A 17,442-nucleotide genomic window follows, 5' to 3' on the forward strand; every position below is an offset into this window, starting at 1 on the left:
CATAGCCCGCATACGCAGGAATTTACTCCAGGCAGCCAGAGTTCCTTTCGAAGCAGCAGTAATAAAAGTTCAAGCTCACAGGAAAATTGAGAATAAAGTACAGCAAGGGAAAGGATCCAGAGGAGGTTCACAAGAATGTTCCCTGGAATGGAGAGCTTGTCGTATGAAGAATGGTTGAGGATTCTGGATCTGTCCTCGGAGTTTAGAAGGATGAGGGGGGATCTTATTGAAACTTACAGGATACTGCGAGGCCTGGATAGAGTGGACACGGAGAGCATATTTCCACGAGTAGATAAAACTAGAACCAGAGGGCACAATCTCGGGCTAAAAGGACAATCCTTTAAAACAGAGATGAGGAGGAATTTCTTCAGCCAGAGAATGGTGAATCTGTGGAACTCTTTGCCGCAGAAGGCTGTGGAGACCAGGTCATTGAGTGTCTTTAAGACAGAGATAGATAGGTTCTTGATTAATAAGGGGGTCAGGGGTTACGGGGAACAGGCAGGAGAATGGGAATGAAAAAATATCAGCCATGATTGAATGGTGGAGCAGGGCCGAGTGGCCTAATTCTGCTCCTATGTCTTATGGCCTTATCATTTTACCGATCAGGCAGCGAAGGCCTTGGTTAAACAGGATTTGGAGTGGACACAGCCTGTAGGGTTAGCAGCTGTAACAGTTGAGGACAGTTCAGATATTGTTGCAAAACAAGTTCAGGAACAAGTAAAAGAAGAGGAAAAGGAGCAATGGAAGAGAGATAAGAGGGCGGAAAGGTCATGATGGAATATGGAGGAGAGAAGAGAAAATAATAGTTCCTAAAATAATACAGCATTCGCTGCTGAAGATTTATCACGGAATAGCACACATGAGCAGGGACAAAATGCTTGATTTATTGAAGAAATGTTAATATGGTCAGAGGTGTCTGCAGTGCACCCTAGTGGTGCCAGGACGTCCCTGCAAGATTAAAATGGGAAGTCAACCCAGACCCAAAAGGACCCTGGGAGAATTTACAAATGGATGTTACAGGGCCATTCCCACGGGTACAGGGAAAGCGTACTGTTTAGTAATTGTAGACCAGTTTACTCGATGGGTTGAAGCATTGCCATGCAAAGATGCCACAGCTACAACAGTAGCTGTTATATTAGCAAACGAGATAATTCCCAGGTGGGGAATACCTCTTCAGCTGGATTCTGATCAAGGAACTCATTTCACAGAGAGAGTTTTGAAAGAGGTCTGTCATATGTTGGGAATATAGCAGAGGTTTGACATACCATATCACCTTCAGAGTTGAGGGATGGTGGAGAGGATGAATTGAATATGGAGGGATCTAATAGACCATCTACATTTTCTCAAAAAGGTGATCACGCAACAGCAACACCGAGATTGGACTAAGTTGGAAGGAGAGAGTACTCCTAAGTTGCCTTCACCGAGAGATAGGGTAATGATGAAACTAATGACAGACAAAAAGGGGCTAGGAATGGCCTTTTGATGTGGTGGTTACAGGGCAGACATGTGCTCTAATTGATGAGAAGTGTGGCCCACGATGGAGACACTGGACTGAGTTAAAGCCATACCCCGGTGGTAAGCCCCAAGATAGCGAACCTGATCCAGTGACTGAATGATTTAAAATAATAGTAGAAGGAGAGAGAATCTAATTGGATCGAATTTATTCTGATTGCTAAATTTAAGGTCGCGAGGCCATCTGGATTCTATTACAGATTATGTGCACAGAAGATCTCTGACCTGCCACAGCTGCAATCAAGGCACAGCTCCAATTAAGATCAACCCCTAATTGGGACATCCCCCAATGCAGAAGCAAGTCAAGTCGCGAGCACGTGCACTTGCGCGGGGATTGTGCTGTATTATTACCTGACATTGATCAACAATTGTGTTTGATTGTAAGACAGAAGAAGTTGTAGAGACTGCTATAATGAATGCACGTGATTATATCTTTTTAGTATTGAATGTACAGATTTGGACTCAGGTGGGACGAAGGAGTACAATATAAAGGGAAAGACTCTTAGTACTGTAGAGGATCAGAAGGACCTTGGGGTCCGGGTCCATAGGACTCTAAAATTGGCCCCGCAGGTGGAGGAGATGGTTAAGAAGGCGTATGGTGTGCTGGCCTTTATCAATCGAGGGATTGAGTTTAGGAGTCCGGGGATAATGATGCAGCTATACAAGACCCTCGTCAGACCCCACTTGGAGTACTGTGCTCAGTTCTGGTCGCCTCACTATAGGAAGGATGTGGAAAAGATTGAAAGGGTGCAGAGGAGATTTACAAGGATGTTGCCTGGATTGAGTGGCATGCCTTACGAGGATAGGCTGAGGGAGCTCGGTCTTTTCTCCTTGGAGAGATGAAGGATGAGAGGAGACCTAATAGAGGTATATAAGATGTTGAGAGGCATAGATCGGGTGGACTCTGAGGCTTTTTCCCAGGGTGGAAATGTCTGCTACGAGAGGACACAGGTTTAAGGTGCTGGGGGGTAGGTACTGGGGAGATGTTAGGGGTAAGTTTTGTGCTGTAGTTTTCTATGATTCTATATATGGCACACACATGCTAGTTTGACTAGTCAGGCGAAGTGTTGGGTATGTTCGCACATCCCATACATGCAGGAGGGGGAAATCAGTAGAGAGATAAGCAAAGAATTTCTTAACAGCGAGTCCTGTGCAGGGAAGTTAGGTCATAGCGGAACCAGCTCCTAGTTTATTTTTAAAACAGCCAACACCAAAACCAAAAGGGATATATTGTGCTAGAAACATGGAAGGCCAAGGGGAAAACTTAGGCATGAGTGAATGTGACCACATGATAGATCGAACCACCTGGTTATGTTCGAGTCCACTGAGTAATGACCAATCTTGCAATATTTCTTATTGCTTTAGAGGAGGCAACACCTATCCAACTCTCAATGGAACATATTGGATTTGTGGGGATAGGGCATATCCTTGGCTCCCTGTCAGATGGAAGAGGTCGTGTTACCTTGGATATGTAATCCCATACATGTATCACACTCCTAAACTCCCTCCCCTGCCAAGACATCGGTGAGCTATTACAGAAACAGAACGGTTCTTTGGCATACTGTTTCCCCAATATGGAGTAGCTAAAGTGATGCGTGAAATTCTGGTTCTACGCTCCATTTTGGAACAATTCGCCAATGATACAGCAACTGCCCGTGCAAAGGTTAATGATAAGATGGTACTTCAACATAGATTGGCATTGGATTATGCCATGGCGGCAAGGGAAGGGACTTGTGCAGTGATTGGATCAGAGTGTTGCACGTACATACCAGACAGTTCAGAAAATATAACTAATCTGGTTAATCATATCAGGAAAGAGGTGGAGAAACTCAAAGACCCTGAACCATTTACCTTAGGTGGTTGGCTCACAGGGTGGCTGGGCTCCTTGAGAACATCAATCCAACAAGGAATTGCAATATTATTCATGGTGATCTTAGCATTGATGGTGCTTGTCAATGTAGTTAAATGTGCCTGTGCAAGGTTGTCCAAGTCCACAGAAGGGATGGTGCCAGTGATGGCAGTTAAGTTGAGCAAGCAAGGATACGAAAGGACCAGATCCTACAGGACACAGGAACAAGTATTGTGACACTTCTATTAAGTGGTCTTATCATGGATTATAGCCAAGGGCCAAAAGCAGGGACTGATGGGGGTGGGGGGTATAGAATTCTAGTATGAGGCCCTTCATTTTAGTTTTACTATAATAAGTAGGCTAGGTTAAGGTAATTATAAAGTACCTTATATATATATATTAAGGATTCACAATGTGACTGGAACAAAATTTACAAAGGTACTATAAACTGCAAAGGTATTATAAACTGTACAACCACAAATTAACCAAGTATTATAAGCTTAAGCTGTAATTTCAATACATATGTATTGTGCGCCTTGGCCAACTTCATTCTGAATGCAGCATGATGGGAAACATGGTAGACAGGCCAAATTCTGTTAATGCAATGGAGCACAGAAAAACAGCTTATGTTTTTGGATACACGAAAACAAGTTTAATCATAGGCCTGTTATTTAAGGGAGTAAATTCGTTCATGGGTAGTGAGGCTGGAGCAGTCTCTCAAGCTGATAAAGGAGGCCCAGCAAAAGAGTGACTCCTTTCACCAATTAAAAATCACAGATGTTGGCTATGGCCTTGGTTATTGGTAATGACATGGGTTAGGTTTCCTAGGTAAAGGGGAAGGAACCTACATGGGCAATAAATTAATAAGCTCCTATTCCTGTTGACAGGTGGAATTTTATTGGCTATGGTAATAGTGTTGAATATTGTGATTGGGCCCTCCACTTTTGATTGACGAGACTGGGTGGGATATTGAAATGTTCAGAATAATATAATAATTTTACCTAGCAATATTAGCTCAGAGGACAGTCAACTCTCACGGACTGTATCTCTCTCCTGGTGCATGCATTCGCAAATAAATTCCTTTTCGTTCTTTAACTATATACGGTCTTTCGCAGTCTATGTATTGTTTGAGTGAGGTTCAACAAGTACAGAGCACCCCAGGGGAACACCTTCAGAAAATTCCTCTTACACTAACAGCATTATAGGGACCCTCATCATCACAGGTATTGTGTGATTCAAGCAGACAACCCATTATCATCTTAGAGAAATGGAGGATGAAAACAAAATGTGGTCACATCTGAAGAATAAATGTTCTCACACCTGCCAAATAGATGATATATTAGTAACTTAAGAGCTACGAGCACATTAAAAATTAGAAATGGATGATCTTGTTTATAAAATCATAGAGCTAATATGCAGGCAACAAACAATTAGAAAGACAAATGGTATTTATTGCAAAGGGATTTGAGTATGGGGGCAAGGAAGTTTTGCTGCAATTGTATATAAGCTTGGTGAGACCACACTTGGAGTATTGTGTGCAGCTTTAGTCTCCTTATCCAAGGAAGGATATACAGGCCAGAGACACAGTGCAACAAAGAGTTACCAGACTAATTCCTGGGATGGTGGGATTGTTGCACCAGGAAAGATTGAGCAGACTGGGCCTGTATTCCCTAGAGTTTAGAAGAATGAGAGGTGATCTCACTGAAGTGTGCAAAATTCTTACAGGGCGATGTAAGAAGGATGTCTCCCCTGGTTGGTCTAGAACTAGGGAACAAAACCCCAGAATAAAAGGTAGACCATTTAGGAACGAGATGAGGAGGAATTTCTTCAGTCAGAAGGTGTCAAGTCTTTAAATTCTCTACCACAGCCGGCTGTGGAGGCTCAAGCCATTGAGTATGTTCAAAGCAGAGGTTAATAGATTTCTACATACCAATGACATCAAGGAACACTGGGATAGTGCAGAAAGATGGCGTTTAACCAGATCAGATACAATTAAATTAAATGGTACAGTAGGCTTGAGGGGCCAAATGGCTTTCCTTATTCCAAACTGGTGAGGATAGGCAACCTACGGATGGCTAAAATTAGGTAATAGGCTTAGGATGGGATAGCGAAAAACAGAGATGTGTGCTTTGTGGAAAAATGAAAATAAAAATTTAAATTAAGATTTTTTTTAAAAAGCTAAAAAGAGTGCCAGAGCAGTGTTCGCCCGAGTTAGGAGGACCAGAATTAACAGAGATTGAGAGGTGTGACTGAAACAATTGTCAGTCTCTTTGGTTCTGATTTACTGCTGTTCTACTTTGAGCTAATCAGAGAGCAAAATGTGACAACTTTGTACGGCACACTCTACGTTCAGGTTCAAGAATGTCAATAAATGGCTAGCTCTTTACTGTAGGTCAGAAAGGTAACCTTGATTTACCTTTATATTGTGTGTTTTTATCTATTCCTTTTTCTGTTTACTGGTTCTTTTGAATTTATTTTTGTCAGAAAGCAACTAATGCGGCATGCTTAACGAAGAGGGTCACTGAGATTAGTTAAAACATGAAGACGGTTGATGGGGGGCAGCAAGAGACTATATGAGGAATTAATCATACATTTTTTTTCCCTGAAGATTTGTGAACAAGTTGAGTTTTGCTTTAAGGTGACATTCTGGCAACATGAACAATTTTCTGTGCCAGCTCACAAATGAGCAGATGATCGAATTCAGCTTCATGATTTTCCACGGGGGGGGGGGGAGGTGGTGCACATACCTTCCAGGTTACTAGTCATAAAGGTTTACAGCATGGAAACAATCATTTCGGCCCAACTTGTTCATGCTGCCCAGTTCTTAACCATTAAACTAGTCCCAATTGCCCACGTTTGACCCATATTCCTCTATACCAATCTTACCCATGTAACTGTCTAAATGCTTTTTAAAAGACAAGATTGTACCCGCCTCTACTACTACCTCTGGTAACTCATTCCAAACACTCTCAACCCTCTGTGAAAAAATTGCCCCTCTGGACCCTTTTGTATCTTTCCCCTCTCACCTTAAAACCTATGCCCTCTTGTTTCAGACTCTCCTAACATTCAGAAAAGATGTAGACGATCTACCTTATCTATGCCCCTCATTATTTTATAGACCTTCAAGATCATCCCCAAGTCTCCTACGCTCCAGGGAAAAAAATTCCAGTCTATCCAGCCTCTCCTTATAATTCAAACCATCAAATCCCAGTGGCATCCTAGTAAATCTTTTGCACTCTTTCTATAATAGTGACCAGAACAGTACACAGTATTCCAAGTGTAGCCTTACTAATGTCTTGTACAACTTGAACAAGATGCCCCAACTCCTGTATTCAATGTTCTGACCAGTGGAATCAAGCATACCGAATGCCTTCTTCATAAGCCTGTCCATCTGCAACTCCACTTTCAAGGAGCCATGAACCCGTACCCCTAGATCTATAACTTTCCCCAACACCCCACCATTAACTGAGGAAGTCCTGCCCTGGTTCAATCTACCCAAATGCATCACCTCACATTTATCTAAATTAAACTCCATCTGCCATTCATCAGCCCACTGGCCCAATTGTCGAGATTCCATTGCAATTCTAGATAACCTTCTTCACTGTCCACTATGCCACCAATTTTGGTCCCATTTGCAAACTTACTAACCATGCCTCCTAAATTCCCATCCAAATAATTATAAATAACAAATAACAGTGGACCCAGCACCGATCTCTGAGGTACACTGCTGGTCATAGGCCCTCTACAATGACTTTGTCTTCTGTCATCAAGCCAATTGGCTACCTCACCCTGGATCCTGTGAGATTTAACCTTATGCAGCAACCTACCACGTGGTACCTTGTCAAAGCCCATGTAGACAACGTCGACTGCACTGTCCTCATCTACCTTCTTGGTTACCCCTTCAAAAAACTCAATCAAATTTGTAAGACATGATCTTCCACTCGCAAAGCCATGCTGACTGTCCCTAATCAGTTTCTGCCTCTCTAAATGTCTGTGGATCCTGTCTCTCAGAATACCTTCTAACAACTTACCCACTACAGACATTAGGCTCACTGGCCTGTAGTTCCCAGGCTTTTCCATGCAACCTGTCTTAAACAAAGGCACAACATTTGCCACCCTCCAATTTTCAGGCACCTCACGTGTGGCTGTCGATGATTTAAATATCTCTGCTAGGGGACCCACAATTTCCTCCCTAGCCTCCCACAACGTCCTGGGATACACTTCATCAGGTCCTGGTGATTTATCTACCTTGATGCGCTTTAAGATATGTACACTCCTCAAGACAACACTATTCCCCAAGTTCCCTAACACTTTCTCAACAGTAAATACTGAGGAGAAATATTCATTGAGGATCTCACCCATCTCTTGTGGATCCGCACATCGGTGACCTTGTTGATCCTGAAGAGGCCCTTTTCTTTTCTTAGTTACTCTTTTGCCCTTTATATATTTGTAGAAGTTCTTTGGATTCTCCGTTCATAGATAGAAACCCTACAGTGCAGAAGGAGGCCATTCGGCCCATCGAGTCTGCACCGACCACAACCCCACCCAGGCCCTATCCCCACATAATTACCCGCTAATCCACGCATCTCAGGACTCTCAGGGGCAATTTTTAACCTGGCCAATCAACCTAACCCGCACATCTTTGGACTGTGGGAGGAAACCGGAGCACCCGGAGGAAACCTACGCAGACACGAGGAGAATGTGCAAACTCCACACAGACAGTTACCCGACCCGTTGCCTTATCTGCCACAGCAATCTCGTGTCCCCTTTTTGTCCTCCTGATTTCTCTCTTAACTCTACTCCTACACCTTCTATATTTGTCAATGGATCCACTTGATCCCAGTTGCTTGTGCATGTGATATGCCTCCTTCTATTTGACCAGGGTCTCAATATCCCAAGTCATTCAGGGTTCCCTAATTCCCTTGCCCTTCACTCTGAAAGGAATGTGCTTACCCTGAACCTTTGTTAACACAATTTTGAAAACCCCCCACTTACCAGACGTCCCTTTGCCTGCCAACAGACTCACCCAATCAACTTTTGAAAGTTCGTGTCTGATACCAATTTGCCCCAATTTAGAATTTTAACTTTTGGGCCAGACCTATCATTCTCCATAGCTATCTTAAAACTAATGGAATTATGGTCACTGGTCCCAAAGTGATCCCTCACTAACACTTCTGTCACCTCAACTTCCTTATTTCCCCAAGAGGAGGTCATGTTTTGCCCTCTCTCTAGTCAGACCATCCACAAACTGAATGAGAAATTCCTTTTGAATATACTCAACAAATCTCTCTCCATTCAAGCCTCTAATACTATGGTTGTCCCAGTCAATGTTGGGAAAGTTAAAGTCCCCTAATATTACCACCCTATTTTTCTTGGAGTTATTTGAAATCTCCTTACATATTTGTTCGTCAATTTCCTGCTGACTATTTGGGGGCCTAGAGTACAATTCTATTAAAGGGATCTCTCCTTTCTTATTTCTCAGTTCTACCCATATAGAGTCAGTGGGCAAGCCCTCAGAAATATCCCCTCTCAGTACTGCTGTGATGTTCTCCCAAATCAAAAATGGAACTCCCCCCTCCTCTCCTCCTCCTGTTCTATCTTTCCTATAACATTTGTACCCTGGAACATTGAGTTGCCAGTCCTGTCCCTCCCTTAGCTGTAACATCCCAATCCCATGTACCCATCCATGCCCTGAGTTCATCTGCTTGTCAGGTCTCTTGCATTGAAATAAATGCAGTTTAATCTGGACTTCCCTTGCTCTCTGCCCTGCTTTTGCCTGTCCTGTCTAGTACGAGGATTACTGACACTGCCTTTACTATTTAACTCGCTCTCTAACTTTTGTGCTGTCCTCAACCTCTCTTTCTCCCAACTGCTTTGGGTCCCACCCCCTGCCAAACTAATATAAACCCTCCCGAGTGGCTCTAGCAATCTCTCCACCAGGATATTAGTCCCCCTCCATTCAAGTATAACCCGTCCCTCTTGAACAGGCCACCCCTGCCCCAGTAGAGATCCCAATGATCCACAAATCCAAATCCCGCCCCCTGCACCAGCTCTCAAGCCACACATTCATTTGCCTAATCTTCCTATTCCTACTCTTGCTAGTGCATGGTCCAGTACCATAAGTATTATTATATCCTGGTCCAAACAATGAGCCAAGAATTTAATTAAATTGCAAACACAAGATTTTTAATATTCTGTACATCTGTACTATAATTGTGTTAATGATAGAGCACTTTTGAATAGAGATAGTTCCCATACTCATGTAAAATTGTTATTGTCCATGTGCACATAGCACCCCCTGTACATGCCTATTCTGCGAGTGCTGAGATTGTCCACTCGATAAATATACTGTTGTGCATGTAACATCTACAAATGCATTTTGACAGCCATGTTTCTGAGTGTACCTTTGGCAGATTGCCACACTTGGGCTGCCATTGTAATCGGGCAGCTGCACATGCAATATTTTCAGAAACCAGAGTATTAAAACTCGGCACACTCCTTACCTTAATACAAAAGAAAAATACACATTTCTCCCTCTCTTTAGCTCCGAAGAATCATATGGACTCAAAACCTTAACTCTGTTTCTAGCTCACAGATACTGCGGGACATGCTGAATTTTTCCAATATTTTCTGGTCAGACCCCTCGCCTTGGCTGCAGTTTTCAGTTTTGCCAACCGTTTCAATGAACTTATTGAACAGATGGGAGCTTGGAAAGCTAAAGAAATGGTTTTTCTGGAGATAAGTATTAAGATCACCTGATCTTATCATGTTCCTTTAACGTGTTTGCTTTAGTATGATTTCAGTCAATTGCTGGCGTGGAGGCTTTTCTTGGTTTCAACACAGTGCAACTTACTTGTTGCTGGGACAGGTTGTTGCAACAGTTATACTGCCACATAGGGGCACACATCAGGTATTGTGGATAACTGAACAAATTTATAAAGAGCCAAATTGAGGATGTTCTGTTGGCTCAATATAAAATGGAATGAAAACATTGCATGTTTATAAACAAAACATATATTACTAATACAAGGAAATTAAAAGAAAAAGAACTCAAAATAGGCAAAGGAAATGTGCACAACACAAAAATATTTGTCAAGAGACATTTACTTGAAATGGAGAAAAAGCACTGAATTGTATTAAAATGATGTAACTGCCATGATAACAAAAGAATAAAAATGGCCTTGTGAGTCACGATTGGGACAGGAAAAAGTCATTTGTGAACTTTGCTAGAAAATAGCTGTGCTGGTTGAGGAATTTCACGGATTTCCTCGTCACTCCATTTCCACAATGCAGCATTTGATTCTATTTTTAAACTGTCATAACCCTTCACCTCATTCCAATCCAAATGGTGACCCAGCTCCAAAAAGAAACTGCAAATAAACATACCCCAGTTTTTTCACACCACCCAGATTCAGGCAGGCGAGGTGTATTTTGATAAGTCTCCAATCAGATGGCAAATTTCTCTTCCATAAACGTTAAATTTTAAAAAGTTATTTTGAAGCATCAAGAAAAGTGTAAGCGTGTCTGACAAAGAATCCCAAATCACTGTTCAACAAAAGAGCAGCTGGATTCAATATCAACAAGATGCTTTATCAATTGAAACACAGAATCTCTCAAGTAGACAAAAATCATTAAAAATGAAACTATTAGTTTCCCAAGTAAATAAGATGCCAATTCACTGACCTTATTCTCATCAGCCGAATCCGATTCGCCCTCTGAAGATTTTTTCTGTGCAGGATCACGTTTCTTCTTTTTATCCTAATTGAACAGTGAATATAAAAGTGGAATGAATCTAAGCTGTTTATTCAGTAACTGGACAACAAACATTAAGCAACATTTGAAAGCACTTGTGCCAAACTTGTTCAAAGGCAAGTCATCTTTCAGGGCTGCCATTCATATTGCAGTTAATAACGTCAGGCCACCCAGTGTTGTCTTCCAACATCATTGCCGCTGCTCATATGAAAGTAGTAACTGGAGTACTGGGAGGCAATGGGATGTTATTTTTTGTACCTGTTTCAGGAATGAAGATATCGGCCTGAACCAAAGCCTGATTATTGCAATGCAAGTTGTAATTTTAAAACAAAGGAAGGAAAATGGATAAGCAATTGGGTAATTTTTGCTTGCAAAGTCATAGCGTGGGATTTTACAGCCTTGCTCGGGCGAGATCATAAAATCCCACCCAAGGCCAACGGAAATTTCCGTTCTGGGAACCTTGCCCGCCCCGATTTTGCGGCGGGCGAGGTGATAGAGTTTCGGCCATATAGAATTTCCTGTCTCGGACTCGGCACAATTAGATGATTTTCTGGTATAGATTTGACTTTATTGCATGTTTAAGAAGCATTTCAGATCAATGTTGTAATTAAACTATATTACTCACTCGTTCTTTTTCAGTTTCCTCCTTGATCTTTCTCTTTTTATTCTTTGCGGTTTCCTTAAGACAAATATACCAATAATTTTAAATGAACTTTAATAAACTCTCACCCCTATTGAAATAAAACATGGTAAGTAGTTCTACCTTATTATCCATGTCACAATCAGTTCGGGCATCATCTGAAGATTTTCTCACAGTACTATGCTTTCGCTTGCGCTTCTTCTTAACATGTTTCTTTTCGTCCTATAACAGATGTAACAATTTCTGTACTTTAATACCAGATTTATCATGGATCATTTTACTAATTGATAGTTACCATATGTCAATTATCTATATTAATAGTTATGATCAGGCCAAAGGTTTAGTTCGCATAGCTCAAAGTGCAGCTAGATTTCACAAAAACGTTTATGTTGTCACCCAAAGAATAGAAAAAAATGGAACTGTATAATAAAAACTGGGCCATTTCAACTCAAACTTAATACTTTCTATTTTTTTTAAACTTCAAAAGCCATTTGCAAATGAGGTCAGCATAAAAAAAATTCACTATCTGTTTTACTTCAAAAATAATCTGTGTAATTGACTCAATCTTTACCCAGAAAAGTCCAGTTATTACATCAGAATGGAGCTCAATGCATCTTAACAGACAGTGGTGAGCTTCTTGCAAAAAAAAAGTGCTAATTTTGGAAAAAAATACAGAAATTCTTCATATAAAACATCAGGGAATGAGTTGAAGGCTCAGCATTAAATATTTAGAAACTGCGGGAGCTCTGCTCATCACACCATATAACCAGTTCTTTCCCAGTTATCTATATTAGGATTGCATTGCATCATGCCAGTTTACCTTTATCAATTATAAAAACAGTGCATTTCAGTAGGCAACAGGGTAGGGAAAATAAGCATCAGAAAATTACTTACTTCCCTCATGCTAATCAAAAGGGGAGGCACATTGCCTGTTCCAAGATCTGCGCTAACCCCATTCCAGTCACTAAGAAATGCACCAAATCATTTCACACATGGCTATTTTATCCCACCTTATATTTCTATACTGGGACACAGCAAGAACTCATTATAGATGGAGTTAAGTGCAAAGCTACAGTTCACTAGCTCATAGAAAATCATAGAAACCCGACAGTACAGAAAGAGGCCATTCGGCCCATCAAGTCTGCACCGACCACAATCCCACCCAGGCCCTACCTCCACATCCCCACACATTTTACCCGCTAATCCCTCTAATCTACGCATCCCATGACACTAGGGGGCAATTTTTAGCATGACCAATCAACCTAACCCACACATCTTTGGACTGTGGGAGGAAACCGGAGCACCCGGAGGAAACCCACACAGACATGAGGAGAATGTGCAAACTCCACACAGACAGTGACTCAAGCCGGGAATCGAATCCAGGTCCCTGGAACTGTGAAGCAGCAGTGCTGACCACTGTGCTACCGTGCCACCCCATAACATAATGTCTCAACACTGAGAAAACACAACTTTTAAAGGTTTAGCATTATTGCAATGGAAAATCAAGACCCAAATTCACTTTGAGGCAAAACAGCAAGATTAACTCTCCTGAGGTTCACTCTGCTTCGTTCCAGTCTCAGATGCCCAAGTCTCAATTCAGGCTGCCTTCTATATACAGTGAATGAACTATTGAGTAAATTGAGAGTTCAGGTTTTGACTAGATTAACCCGTTTCACTACAACTAAAAATTCGATATTATTTCCCCACAGTGAGTTAATTCCATAAAATTAATTTTGCTGCAGAGAAAACGTCTCAAACTTGAATGACAAAGGCAATGGCACTGGAATGTAATAAAATAAAATCATAAATGTAATTATTTCTCAGAACACCACAATGGGAATAAAGTTTTAATTTCTTATTCAAATTTCTGGCAAATTAATTTCATGTTCAATCCTCCGAAGACTAAGATTTTATCATCCCTGAATCATTTACAAATGAAGTGCATAAAGACAACTGCAATTCTTGGAGGATCGAAAAGGCAAAGGGAGTCTAAGTTGGGGTATTTGTATTTAAAATACTCCATTCTACAGGGAAACAATTATATACTGAAAATGAAGATTAAAAAAAAAGAAACATGCATCAGCTCTTCCAAGGTGTATATTAGTCAGTGCAGTGGGAAACCTAACGGTAGGCCTGAAAACTGTCAAGTTGGGTTTGCCTCCAGCTTGTGGGACCTCGAACTGCATTTTTCCTGCTGTCTGACAACTAATTAACTACCAACAAATCTTCTATTCCTTTAAAGGACAAAAGCCCATCTTCAAGCCCTGCCAGGCAAATGAAGGGCTGACAGCTCAGCAGCATCATGTGCGATGGTCACCTCTGGGACTGCACCTAACAGAGAGGACGGCATGAGCAGGCTGCCTGCCCAGCCAGTAGAAGAGGTTTGGGGTCAGCCAGGAAGACCCCAGTAAAGGATGTGGAGGCTGCTTAGGTCGGAGGTGGGGTGGATAACACGAGGGAAGACATTGTCATTTGGGTGTTTCTAGTTGGACCACAGAGTGCCCTAAATTCCAAGGAGCATGCCAAAGTTTACCAAGTGGTTTTCTCACATACAATGCCAGAAGCAGTGGAAAGTGGCCTTTAATTGGCCTCTGGCAAGCAAGGCCTCCATCTTGCTACAAAAACAGAAAATGCTGGAAAATCTCAGCAGGTCTAACAGCATCTGTGGAGAGAGAATAGGGCCAACAGAGAGTCTGGATGACCCTTATTCAGAGCTGAAGACAAGAGGCCTCCATCTTTCCTGATATTGGTATAATGGCAGGACAGCAGGAAGGCAACAGGCACTACACACCCCCGCCATCCCTCAGCATTTCAAGGCTCCCCTCCCTGCCTATCTCCGTAAAGTTGGTAAATTGTAGCCCTAGGTTTCTATAGTAACATCAAATGCAGGCAGCATCACTATGTTTCTAATAATGGCTTCACAGCCAGCAGCAAAAACCCTGTTTTCACATAAGCTCATTGCAAGGTGCTTAGCAACTCAAACCACAATCAGAATAGTTCCACAACTTTGTCAGGTTGGTCTGATCATGAACCCTATTTTCTTGCGCTGCAGCTCCAGAAAATACAAACACAATAAAGAACATAAGAAATAGGAGCAGGAGTAGGCCATCTAGCCCCTCGAGCCTGCCCCGCCATTCAATAAGATCATGGCTGATCTGAAGTGGATCAGTTCCACTTACCCGCCTGATCCCCACAACCCCTAATTCCCTTACCGATCAGGAATCCATCTATCCGTGATTTAAACATATTCAACGAGGTAGCCTCCACCACTTCAGTGGGCAGAGAATTCCAGAGATTCACCACCCTCTGAGAGAAGAAGTTCCTCCTCAACTCTGTCCTAAACTGACCCCCCTTTATTTTGAGGCTGTGCCCTCTAGTTCTAGCTTCCTTTCTAAGTGGAAAGAATCTCTCCACCTCTATCCTATCCAGCCCCTTCATTATCCCACCAAATTCATCAACACAACCTGGGCGTGTGCCAGTAAAAAAAGTAATAGTTTAATAAAGATCAAATTCAATTTCCATATAATTCCAATTTTTAAATAAAACGTTGGGATGCTTTGAAAAGGTACTCACGTTAAATTTTCATTTTTCCTTAGGACTTCAATTAAATTTTGTGGTGGATTCAAAACTGTCGTAAAAAACTCACCTTGTTGTCAGTGTCCGAAGAGCTGCTGGAAGAATCAGAGCTTGATGATGAGGAAGAAGATGAAGACGGCTTGACCAAACACAATAAAAGTACAGCTTGTGAGATTTATCATTCGTTTGATGTAAATTAGCAATTAAAAGTAAACAGGAATGAACTAAAGCAAATAAATCAGAATTTGAAGAAAAACTTTCTTTGAAAATTTGCTCACCCTACTTTTCTTCTTTTCCTTTCGTTTTTTCTAGGAAGAAAAACAAAGAATTACTGAATGCAGTGGAGAAGATCACGAGTACTGAAGTGCACCCAAATTGTCACCCATTTAAATGAATGGATGGAAAATCAGCTAGAAAAACAAGCAGCACAATAGGTTTCTGCATGACACATGCCCAACTAACCACTCAAAAATAATAGAGTAACGTCTTGTTTTCAAACTGCAGCCTGATGGCTTAAAAAAACATCTTCTAAGTTCCTTTCTTGACTCGTGCTGCAAGATTGTTTCATTCCACAGATAAACCTTGACAATCCACAATGTTTTCAGTGGGTTTTGGTGCACTTTTGAGATGGTCAGGCACCAGCAATGTGTCAAAGGTTATTACGGAAGCAAAAGTATACAATTGTTGCATCTACAACTTGCAGAATGACATGACTTCCAGTGCTTCTGACTCCACGTTAATTTGAACATTTGACATCTGGAATGAATCGCTTCCAGGTGTAATGGGGACCATATTTTTGTGAAAACCCAACAGGTTTCATAAGGTCCCTTCAGAAAGGAAGCTTGCCAACCTCACTCAGTTAGCAAATGGGCATTTAGCAACTCACTTCGACAGCACCTTCCAAATCCGTGACCTCTACCACCTAGGTCAAGGGCAGCAAATGCATGGGAACACCATAACCTATAAGTTTCGCTCCAAGTCACACACCATCCTGACTTGGAAATGTATCATTGTTTCTTAAACGCTGCTGGGTCAAAATCCTAGAAGCCCCTCCCTAACAGCAATGCTGATATAACTACACCGCATACAACATAGACATAGAACAGTACAGCACAGAACAGGCCCTTCGGCCCACGATGTTGTGCCGAGCTTTATCTGAAACCAAGATCAAGCTATCCCACTCCCTATCATCCTGGTGTGCTCCATGTGCCTATCCAATAACCGCTTAAATGTTCCTAAAGTGTCTGACTCCACTATCACTGCAGGCAGTCCATTCCACACCCCAACCACTCTCTGCGTAAAGAACCTATCTCTGATATCCTTCCTGTATCTCCCACCACGAACCCTATAGTTATGCCCCCTTGTAATAGCTCCATCCACCCGAGGAAATAGTCTTTGAACGTTCACTCTATCTATCCCCTTCATCATTTTATAAACCTCTATTAAGTCTCCCCTCAGCCTCCTCCGCTCCAGAGAGAACAGCCCTAGCTCCCGCAACCTTTCCTCATAAGACCTACCCTCCAAACCAGGCAGCATCCTGGTAAATCTCCTCTGCACTCTTTCCAGCGCTTCCACATCCTTCTTATAGTGAGGTGACCAGAACTGCACACAATATTCCAAATGTGGTCTCACCAAGGTCCTGTACAGTTGCAGCATAACCCCACGGCTCTTAAACTCCAACCCCCTGTTAATAAAAGCTAACACACTATAGGCCTTCTTCACAGCTCTATCCACTTGAGTGGCAACCTTTAGAGATCTGTGGATATGGACCCCAAGATCTCTCTGTTCCTCCACAGTCTTCAGAACCCTACCTTTGACCCTGCAATCCACATTTAAATTAGTCCTACCAAAATGAATCACCTCACATTTATCAGGGTTAAACTCCATTTGCCATTTTTCAGCCCAGCTTTGCATCCTATCTATGTCTCTTTGCAGCCTACAACAGCCCTCCACCTCATCCACTACTCCACCAATCTTGGTGTCATCAGCAAATTTACTGATCCACCCTTCAGCCCCCTCCTCTAAGTCATTAATAAAAATCACAAAGAGCAGTGGACCAAGCACTGATCCCTGCGGCACTCCGCTAGCAACCTGCCTCCAATCCGAAAATTTT

At 42.1% G+C, this 17,442-nt stretch overlaps 1 protein-coding gene across 1 annotated transcript in view; it reads right to left on the reverse strand.

Annotated features, from left to right (window-relative positions):
• The window catches only part of fam133b (family with sequence similarity 133 member B), a 62,904-nt gene that overhangs the window by 14,736 nt on the left and 30,726 nt on the right, over positions 1-17,442 (reverse strand). Inside the window, exons 5-9 of the mRNA XM_078239004.1 lie at positions 15,608-15,637; positions 15,400-15,468; positions 11,877-11,975; positions 11,739-11,792; positions 11,045-11,119 (exon numbers count right to left, since the gene is read on the reverse strand). Coding sequence (XP_078095130.1) covers positions 11,045-11,119; positions 11,739-11,792; positions 11,877-11,975; positions 15,400-15,468; positions 15,608-15,637 — 327 coding nt within the window. The remainder of the gene's footprint in view (positions 1-11,044; positions 11,120-11,738; positions 11,793-11,876; positions 11,976-15,399; positions 15,469-15,607; positions 15,638-17,442) is intronic.

The sequence above is a fragment of the Mustelus asterias genome, chromosome 2, assembly GCF_964213995.1.
Source record: "Mustelus asterias chromosome 2, sMusAst1.hap1.1, whole genome shotgun sequence".
Classification (NCBI taxonomy): Eukaryota; Metazoa; Chordata; class Chondrichthyes; order Carcharhiniformes; family Triakidae; genus Mustelus; species Mustelus asterias.